The sequence below is a fragment of the Haliotis cracherodii genome, unplaced genomic scaffold, assembly GCF_022045235.1.
Source record: "Haliotis cracherodii isolate W230 unplaced genomic scaffold, xgHalCrac1.p SCAF_10, whole genome shotgun sequence".
Classification (NCBI taxonomy): Eukaryota; Metazoa; Mollusca; class Gastropoda; order Lepetellida; family Haliotidae; genus Haliotis; species Haliotis cracherodii.
In genome coordinates, this window is record NW_027266265.1 from 55,627,801 (window position 1) to 55,638,866 (window position 11,066).

The window sequence follows — 11,066 nt, forward strand, 5'->3', positions numbered from 1 at the left end:
GTAAGCAATGCGGTACAGACAATACCGCTTTGCTATCATACCCATCTGGGATTGGGAGACGGGGGTTGTGGGGTGCTGACTGTTTGATGTTCACAGCGCCTGAGGCCAGACTTCCCACCATGGCTATATTCTTCAGGTTGTGGGCAATGCCCGTGTTTGTTATGCATGCAAGATGGCTAACTGTTGGCCACACACGGGATTGTTTGTGTTGGTATGGGATCTAGGTATTAGTTGTGGGCGTTTGATGGGTTGTTGTGACGATATTGATCTTGTTTGCCTTTGTGATATGGCTAATAACGTTGTCATTAGGGATGATGCCATGTTCCCCTAAGTCCCTGCACGTGGAGATGGTATTTTGGGTTAATACAGGAAGACTTGAGGCTGACATAACGAGCGTGTAAGCAACGGCGCCAAACATGCATGATAACATCTATATATATTAAGTAGCACTTCCTTACGCAAATCGGTTCGTACGGCTGCTGTAAATAGTTGACGACGTCAATCGTTGTATTAATAGCATGGCGGATTTATACAAGAAATGTTCTCGTTGAAAGCGTTCATTGACTATATATATTTTCAGCATATAAACATTTAGATGGCTTCAATTCTTGTTAGTACATAATAGTAACAAATGCATATGTATATTGCACTCTATCCATGACGACCATTGATCAGTGCGCACTCAAATTACATTTTCAGCCCCCTCGGAATCATACCTACCTTTTAGGCGGACGAAGTTATGCTTTCATATTTCCGTCTTATCCGGTCAGGTGAACAGAGGCATATTTCGAACATATTCACTTGCTTTAGGAGACATCATTCGTTTTTTATCAGACTTGATTCGTGAGTGTGGGCGGGATGTAGGCCCAAGACTCTCCCAGGAGTCGAGCTTGCTGCTCGCGGTGACCCAACCTGTCACAGCCAGCATTGGTTGATTCATCTGATTTGAGATCTGTGAGCTATAAGCTATTGTAAATTAAATGTGTGACTAAACGCCTCGTTTATCAGCATTTCTAATGCAGGAGTGAGTGAGTTTTATTTCCGTTTTTAATAGTATTCCATTTATATCACGGCGTGTCAGCTTCATGCGGGAGGAAGGCCCGAAGTGATGCAGATCTCAGACATTTACCACTTCAGTGAAACCTACGAGCACGGGTATGCTGCTGACAAACCTAGAAACATGATCGGGGCTTACCGGTATTTGAACTCTCGATCATAGGTTACTGGTGTCTCCACGGGACACAACTCTGCACAGCGAATTGTCAAATGTAGGAGGACATCCTAAAGCTATGCAGGTCGTTGACATTTGCTAGTGAATCCAAAACACGGGTTCGGCACAGTCAAACCAAGAATTAGGGTGACAATTGTGTCTAAACCCACCTCCACAGGATCCTGGAAACTAACGATACAACTTACCCAGCAGACGACACTGAATAGACCGCCCTAGGTGGATGTTGTACTGACCGAGCTCTGTCTGTATAGCATTTTAAGAACAAATAGTGACTTCATTGAGCCACCGTACCATTCAAACATGCTGCCTGGCACTTAATGTACATTCACACGCACACCAACGATTACAAACACATTAGAGAGCGGCATTCCCACTCTGACAAAGACAAATATTGATGCATTGACTCAGCGAGAATCTTTCATTAGGTGGAAAACGCTGGATGTCTGCTGTGAGTGACGCCAGCAACTATAGCAACCTTCACTCCAGGAGGGATTGACATGCTCCACGGTATCCTCAGAGGCGTTACGTAACAGGGCATCTCGCATTACTGGCTCTTTCTTTACTGGCAATTCCACTTTGCATGTTGACCGGGGGAGCCCTCTCTGTGATACAGATGGTCAGGAACGTATGTTCCACGCTGACGTTCCAGCTGCTGGGCTGTGCCAGCTCTCCATTGCAATGTCAAGGACACGTTTTCGTGTACACGTAATCAACTGATGGCTCAACCACGTGATGTTCTGTAATCAGTGATAGGTAAGGACTCAACCACGTGATGTTCTGTAATCAATGATAGGTAAGGGTTCAACCACGTGATGTTCTGTAATCAATGATAGGTAAGGGCTCAACCACGTGATGTTCTGTAATCAGTGATAGGTAAGGGCTCAACCACGTGATGTTCTGTAATCAGTGATAGGTAAGGACTCAACCACGTGATGTTCTGTAATCAATGATAGGTAAGGGTTCAACCACGTGATGTTCTGTAATCAGTGATAGGTAAGGGCTCAACCACGTGATGTTCTGTAATCAATGATAGGTAAGGGCTCAACCACGTGATGTTCTGTAATCAATGATAGGTAAGGGTTCAACCGAATGTTGAACTCGCTCTATGTGAACTGTCTTAATTACGGGCTCCTTCTTTCACAGAATAAGTTGTTTATCTCACAGCAGTGACTGAATTCACTGGCCCTCACGAAAACATTTAAATAAAGGGTTTCATTCATCTCGGTTTCACAGTAAAGTACGGGCATAGCTAAACAAAGGTACGACCAAGAGGATGCAATGAACACATCTATAAGTTTCTTGACCGTTCTATAACATCAAATAAACCTGCTTATGACATTATGAAACATACACGAACGGACAGCTTTGATTCAGGATGTGAGAAATAGTGGCATAACGCAAGTACATTGAAGACAATCAGGTCAAAGATATCAACAGTGTGAGAGCTGTCCTCGCGCTGAATGCCACCAGATATCGACTACAGGGTTACTTGGTTGTATAAGGGAGCACGGGTGGCCCACTCGTCTAAGGCGCCGCGATTCGCTGTGCAGAGTTGCGTCCCTTGGGCACGCCAGAAACCTATGATTGTGGGTTCGAATCTCGGTTTGCCCCGATTATGTTTCTAGGTTTGTCAGCACTATACCCATGCTCGTGGGTTTCACTGAAGTGGTAAACGTCTGAGATCTGCATCAATTCGGGCTTTCCTCCCACATTAAGCTGACACGCCGTGATATAACTAGAATACTGTTAAAAGCGGCGTTAAACCCAACTCACTCACTCACTCACTCACTCACTCACTGATTGTATAAAACATACATGTTATCCGGGGAAATATGTAAACACCATTGGAAATGCAAAGCAAGTGTCCATGAATATGTATCTACGCCTAATATACTTATACGTGTATTATCTTATGGTTATGGAAAGTTTTTGTCGCTTTTAAATACACAGAATTGATAAAATAAACTTTATCACATTTAGCAAATGATTTCTCTTTTCGTATGGTTCAGGGTTTGATTATTTAAAGGTTGTTGTTTGCAGAGCTATTCAAAACAGCGACAAACGTTTCATCCTCACCATCATGCATTGCATTTGATGACTTTATTCTGACGCTATTCACAACGCATATACATAAACAGATTCAGCTGTCGAAATACCACGGAAAAGGTGCAGCACCGTGTGCTGCAAGCATCTGATTTGGATTTGTGAGTTATTCTCGGAGAAGTATAGGAATATTGCGTTATAGTTGCTTTTCATCAGTAATGATAGTGGTAGTAGTAGTAGTAGTGGTAGTAGTAGAAGTGGCAGTAGTAGTAGTGGTTGTTGCAGAAGCAGCAGTAGTAGTGGCAGTTGTAGTAGTAGAAGCGGTTGTAGCAGTAGTAGTACTGGTTGTAGCGGCAGTGTTAGTAGTAGTGGGTGATAGTTGTAGTAGTGGTAGTAATAGTAGCAGTGACAGTAGTAGTAGTGGTAGTTGTAGTAGTGGCAGTATTAGTGGTTGTAGCAGTAGTTGTAGTTGCAGTGGTAGGTGTGGTAGTGGTAGTAGTAGTAGTCGCAGTGACAGATGCAGTAGAGGTTGTAGCAGCAGTAGTAGTAGTGGTAGTTGTAGTAGTAGTAGTAATAGACGTAGAAGTGACAGTAGTAGTAGTTGTAGCAGCAGCAGCAGTAGTAGTAGTAGTAGTAGAAGAAGAAGTGACAGTAGTAGTAGTAGTGGTTGTAGCAGTAGTTGTAGTAGCAGTGGTAGTTGTAGTCGTAGTGGTGGCAGTAGTAGTAGTAGTAATAGTAGTAGTAGTGGCAGTAACAGATGTAGTAGTGATTGTAGCAGCAGTAGTAGTGGTAGATGTAGTAGTGGTAATAGTAGTTGTAGTAGTAGTAGTAGTAGTAGTAGTAGTAGTAGTAGTAGTAGTAGTGACAGATGTAGTAGTGGTTGTAACAGGAGCAGTAGTAGTAGTGGTAGTAGTGGTAATAGTAGTAGTAGTAGTAGTAGTAGTAGTAGTAGTAGTAGTGGTGGTAGTAGTAGTGGTAGTAGAGGTAATAGTAGTAGTAGTAGTGGTTGTAGTAGGAGTTATAGTAGTAGTAGTTGTAGTAGTAGTAGTAGAAGTGACAGTAGTAGCAGTGGCTGTAGCAGAAGCAGTAGTAGTAGTAGTAGTGGTTGTAGCAGTAGTAGTAGTGGTTGTAGCGGCAGTAGTAGAAGTAGTGGTGGTTGTTGTAGTAGTGGTAGTAGTAGCAGCAGTGGCAGTAGTAGTGGTGGTTGTAGCAGCAGTATCAGTAGTAGTAGTTGTAGTTGTAATAGTAGTAGTGGTGGTAGTAGTAGTGGTACCATAGTACTTGACCATAAACTTCTCAGTGCTCTCTTAACAATCCAGATCCAGTGGAATTAATAATTGGTAAAGTAGGGTAATTATTTCTGGCATACTAAACCAGAATGGAAATGACACCGATGAACGTGACTGGACAGAGGTCCATTCCTCGGCTGAGCGCTACCAATAAGTGAGGTGAGCTGAAATGGGGTTTAACGTCGGGTTAAAGATTTTTTCACTTTTATAGAGCACAGGGTGTGCGGCTCCTTTTGCTCAGTCCTGACTAATGCCGGTTTTAATGCCTCCGCATTAACGAGGTCTCAACACAACGAGCTTTGATTGTATACATTCTAATAATGTCACGCACGGAAACATTAGTCTTTTCCGGGTTAATGTTGCATCGTTGTAACGATTGTTAACCAATTGTCTTCGTTGCATGCGAATTATGGTGTTAATGTGCTCACATGACAGAGTAGAGCAGAGATATATCCATCCTTTGTCTTCACAGCGAAGTTTTATAGTCAATCACATGTCTGCACAGTGTAAGCATCACTTTGCCACACATGCTTGTGATATAGTCGGATGGACTGCTTTTCAGATTTCTTATGATGATGCAATTAAGTTTTGTCGCTTTTATGTATACATTCCAAGACCAATATAGCTGTGATATTTCGAAAAACATTTCTCAAAGCGTTGAAGATTTGAAGAGTGCAGGTTCAAGTAGTGGGATGCGAACAAGGATTATACCAGATTTTCTTATGATAATGGAAAGAAGGTTGTAATATTTACATGGTTGACGATGTGCTAAAACCATTTCTAGAAATGTTCATTACTTTTAGGAAACAGATTTAAGCATTTCAAATGTTGACGTGTAGTTAACACAGGTTATAGTGAAGGTTGTTTTATGTTTCATTTCACATTGTACAGCATTTTAAAAGGGGAAGGGGGGCACGGGTGGCCCAGTCGTCTAAGGCGCCGCGATTCGCTGTGCAGAGTTGCGTCCCTTGGGCACGCCAGAAACCTATGATTGTGGGTTCGAATCCCGGTTCGCCCCGATTATGTTTCTAGGTTTGTCAGCACCACACCCGTGCTCGTGGGTTTCACCGAAGTGGTAAATGTCTGAGACCGGTATCACTTCGGGCTTTCCTCCCACATTAAGCTGAAACGCCGCGATATGACTCGAATACTGTTAAAAGCGGCATTAAACCCAACTCACTCACTCACTCACTTAAAGGAGGAAGAAGGCTAAAAACTCTGACAGCAATACGCACTGAACCTGCACCCAGTTACCTTGGTCTGCCGTGAAGGGAGGTCTGTTGTGTACACCATCAGATCAATCAAGCCGTTAAAACATGGTGTCTATAAATGGTAATTATTATCAATACATTGATATGATCAAGTTACCTTTGGCTGTGGGCAAACATTGCTTCTACACACGACACGACCCTCGTCGCCTTCAGGAACACCTGCACACCACGGACAAGGAGTGTAACATTGGCTAATTGTTTAAATTACTAACACGTTGGTAACCCTACTCTAACAGGATTAATATACTATTTTCTGGCGTGCATCTACATTAGGTAAGGTCTCTCTTCTTTCATTCTCATCCCGTTTACTGTATATTTCCGGACAAGGTGATTCTAAGACATTAGTTTTTGTTTACAAAGTGGCATATGCCCTACTGAAACCTAAATATATTATCTGGTGACTTTGTTTTCACAGCTATAAGTATTTCATTACGCTGTCGATTACCTCCTCTGCCTCTTTGCCAGGTAGGATGTGCGGCAATCTCGACAACTTCTTGTGCCAACTCTCCAGCAGGTATCGGTGTGTTGTAAACAACAGCATGAGATGAAGGAATTAGTAGATGCTTCCAAATGGAGTATGGAAGCTCACGATATAGTTGTTTGTTAACGCCGCACTAAGCACTATTCCAGCTATATGACGGGGGTCCGTTAATAACTTGGTCTGAACCAAACAATCCCGTGATTGACGTATCATTAGCACGAATCTAAACAACTGGGATACGATGACATGCATCAACCAAGTCAGCGAGCCTGACCACCCGACCCTGTTGTGGTCACGACAAGCATGGGTTGCTGAAGACCAATTAGAACCCGGATGTTCAAGGTGATTGTATATAAGCATTAAAGCAGAGATGGTGCTTAACCTTTTTTAAAGACTGATAACATATTGCAATGATAGTCTGAGACAAGGTATTTTGAGTGAAGAGATAACGTATTTGACGATAACAGCTTAAACAAACACGATCTGTTCTTTAAACGCTCTCGTTAAAAACAGATTCAGCAACGATAGTGTACAGTGTTCTATTTACATTTAGCGCTTTTTAAGACAGATGGGTCAGCTTCGGTGTATAACGATAACATCCGACTCGAATAGTTTGAGTTGTATGAATTAACGATAACAAAGTGAAAACGAGTGGAAATCACATTAACGTGTTAAGTGTGTGAGGAAATAAATAACGACGGAACAGCGGCAGTCAGTGGCACTTTCTTTTATATGAATAACAATTAGCATAATATACATCTTACTGTAATATTACTGCAAATGTATAACAAATAGACAACGTCAATTCGAAAAATAAAACGTACAAAATTTTGACAGCTATGAGCTTAATTCATATATATATATATGTATTCATTAATATATATACCATGATTAGAGATTTACTCATGTATAGTGAAAGACATACAAACCAGTACTGGTGAAACAGCTATCACAATAGAGAGTCTCTGGACCACAGTGTATACCAGTGAGATATGCAGTGCCATCACCGTATCACCGGAATAGCGTTCCCATGTAAAAATACATTGCGAGTGTCACCATTGTACACCTATAACACACACACATGACGTGTAAGGAGTTTGCTGTGGCAGTGTTGTAAGCTCACAACATGTACAGATGATTTGTGTAGAACAAGAATCACGTGATCACAGTCCGGGACATCATGACAAAGGTGATACATACTTGAGACATCGTTAATCACAGTTTATCACCAGGTAAGCATTATCAAATAACAAATTTGTTCTCTTTGGAATACATATAATATGCAACCTTCCATGTCACAGCACTTTCAGGCCATGTCTTTGGTTGCACTATTCTCGCACCGCTGGAAAGAATCCATTGTCGCGCACACCGTCCGAGTCCATGCCTTGCTGAAGGTTCCAGTATAGCAAAGCTTCTTTCAGCCTGTACTTCCTCGTTTTAGGGCAGAAAAACCATTGTCTGAGCACCTTCCTGAACTCTGCATTAAGAAGTCCGTATAAGAAAGGGTTGATGGCCGAGTTGGCCATGAGCACCCAAAATGCAACTGTTCGAACCCAGGACGCTAGACACGTATCGCACTTGGCATATACAACACTGCTCACCATATAGGGGGTCCAGCACAACGTGAACACAAGCACCAGCATGCCCAAGGAACATGCCGCTTTTTTGTCCTGTTTCACCAGAAGGTCCCTCACAAGGTCGTCACTCTGCTTCCTGATGATGGAGCTACTCCTTAGTCCGGTTCCACACATGGATGATTTCCTGATGGCACTGGGTCTGTAGGCTGTCTGACCCATTAGGGTGTCGAAGGACACACGTCGTTTTACGCTCATCCTCGAGTACTGAGCGGGTGCAGATGATGCTCTGGGAGGTGTCAGGTAGTTTGCAAGGCTGTGACGCCTGGTCGAGTTCATGATTAGTGACGTGCGTCTAATATCAAGTCGAGAGAAACTGTTAGGAAACAGATCTGCACTTTCGTCAGATGGGTTAGTAGTACAGTCAGATTCAGATGAAGATTTTCGATATGTGAGAATGAATGTGTCTGATGCACTAAGAGATCGTCGGATTTTCATACTTTTCCGCCTGCTGATTTTAAAATAAATGCTACAGTTAAGCCCCCACAACACCATTAATGGGAACAGGTATTCCACAGCTGAGGCAGTGAGTGTAAACGCAAAGTCTCTCCTGTAAGGTACATCGCATATATATGACGCTGAAGATGTTGAATTTGGTTCAATGTCTGCTATAAGTTCCCAGAGCACTATGGGTGGAATGTGTAACGCCAGGCTGAGGAACCAGCACAGGCAGACAATACCAAGAGCCAGCCTCCGGCTTTGTCGAACTCGGTAGGAGAATGGGTAGTGGATGGACCACCATCGATCAATGCTGATAAGGAGAATACTAAGTAGGGATACGTACAATAAGGAATGGCGAAAAGTAAGACTCAGTTTACAAGCGCAGCCCACAAGGGCCCAGTTTGGATTCAGATCTTGAAGCATCGCGATTGACATGGTGCACCCGATTAAAAAATCCGCCATAGCAAGGCTAGCAATGTATATATTTTTACACTTTCGCAGCACTCGTGTTAAGATGAACATCAACAGAACGGTTCCGTTGGCCATCAACGTCATGAACGTCACTGACACCATCGGAATGGAGAGTCCCCAGATGACGTAGAAGCTCCACACAGGTTTTGAGCGTTCAGCATTGAACAGGTGCGTGTCTGTATCATTTACCATTGCTGCTCTAGTCGTCACGTCCATGCAACAACTGGGCACTCGAGCTACCATTTATAAGCAGAGATGGTTAATCCAATTACATCGCCTCACCCCCATTCATCACCAAGACACTTCTTTAAATCCAATTACAAGGTATTCGCTGAAATCTATACACCCGTCATACTGTGAAGGTTTAGGCGGACGGGCCGGTTTGGATGATTCCAGCAGCATTACTCTCCTGAACTCCCGCTGGAGAACAGTTAGATAATACTCGCCCCTGCTTTATACACGGAAAATGATATTCCTTAATTGCTTAAATCCCTTTAAGATGTCTCGAATTCCACGTATTGTGCATGCGTTATGCATTTGAAAACACTCTCGACGCTTCTCACCTCCAGTGTGTCATGTTCGTAAACACTGATTCCAAACAGGAAGACAGCGGGTGGATATTTAAGTCTGAAATTTGACGCAATCACCACGCCTGATCAGAGGTTATCGCAAAAGCATATGGCATAAACACTTTTGATGACAGGATCCCGCTGGTAACAGAAGGCGTTTATATTGTCTGGACGTTGGGCTGTAAAACTTTATAGAATAGTCCCTTTGCTGGAACTAAGCTCAACCAAAGGCTTATCTGCCAAATGTCAAATGTTGTCTATTCACAGCTTGGCCAAGCACAGGACACTGTCTGTATTCTCCGTATGAGCCGACTCCTCACAGCTTGCATATCTCCTCACGTCAGTGTAAACAAACATTAAATTAATCAGTAGAAAATCTCTCACAAGTTGTCTTCACTTTGATCACCAAAGACGTCTTCCTTGTTATAACTCTTCATGTAGAAATACGTTCTGATGGTACCCCAACTGCTCCAATTGCACGTTTTAAGCAGCTAATAGCTTATAGCGTATACATCACCTCACAAGTAATGCCTTTGCCAGTTGGTGATCAGCTGGTGAGGAATGCTGCTAGCCGCAGTGAGTATTCCAGCGTTGTGAGTAGAGAGTTGGAGCGGCCGCACATACCTTCCCCGATCAATACGGCACACCACTGCTGCCTGTAGGTTGGGCACGATGCTACTGAAACCGAGGCATGGATACAGTGGCAGTCACTGATGGTCTTCGCGCAACCTGCCCGGCTGTCAGTGCCAGCTCAAGATATACTCTCGCCGTGAGACAGCGTAGGCCTTTCTCATTGTCCAAGCCAACAGCTTCCAATTAACTGTTGTAACATTTAGATAATATATTCCTCTGCACATTTGTTATGTGGGTTTATACCAAGCGGAAATTATTGTGGAAGTAAGGAATGGGTGATTTTTTTTATATTTAGAAAGAAGTAGCGATCAATGTTTGTATAGACCAACGACCTGAATGCTAATATATCAATATCTAGTGTTCACTGCAATATGATACTTGTGTGTTATACCATACAATACCATGACTTTATTATGAGGGAGTTAGTGAAGGGTTTTAATATTCCGACTATTAGTTCGGACATGATCATGGGCTACACGTGTTTAGGAAATCACAACTTGGTTTTCGGGGTGACGAAAAAAACACTGTATCTAGAGTGAGAGAGTGAGTATGATTTTACGCCGCTTTTAGCAATATTCCAGCAATAACACGGCGGGGGGGGGGGGGGGGGGGGGGGGGGGGGGCAGCAGAAATGGGATTCACACATTGTACCCATGACGGGAATCGAACCCGGGTCTTCGGCGTGACGAGCGAAAGCTTTAACCACTAGGCCACTTTATCTAGAACGCTACCTGTCGTCCTCCTCATGATGTAAACGGGGCATATATTACTGCAGCAGATAAGCAGTTGGGTTCATGATAAACAACACAACCATCAATATATATATATAAATGTAGACACTGCTTCCGACACAATATACCAGGCAAATCAACACGAGTCAGCCATCCTTAAAATAATCGCGGGCGGCATTAATGTGCAACTGGTGCAAAACAACTACTTCCCTGTATCGATCTTAAAACCACCTTTTTTAAAAAAACATTCCTGGATGTAGAATCACTTCTTG

General features: G+C 43.1%; 1 protein-coding gene across 1 annotated transcript; it reads right to left on the bottom strand.

Moving 5' to 3' along the window:
- Positions 1-7,159: 7,159 nt before the first annotated feature.
- On the bottom strand, positions 7,160-10,131 carry LOC139452680 (histamine H3 receptor-like). Its single transcript, XM_071234230.1, has one exon. The coding sequence runs from the start codon at positions 9,102-9,104 to the stop codon at positions 7,644-7,646; it is 1,461 nt and encodes a 486-aa protein (XP_071090331.1). The 5' UTR covers positions 9,105-10,131; the 3' UTR covers positions 7,160-7,643.
- Positions 10,132-11,066: the final 935 nt, after the last annotated feature.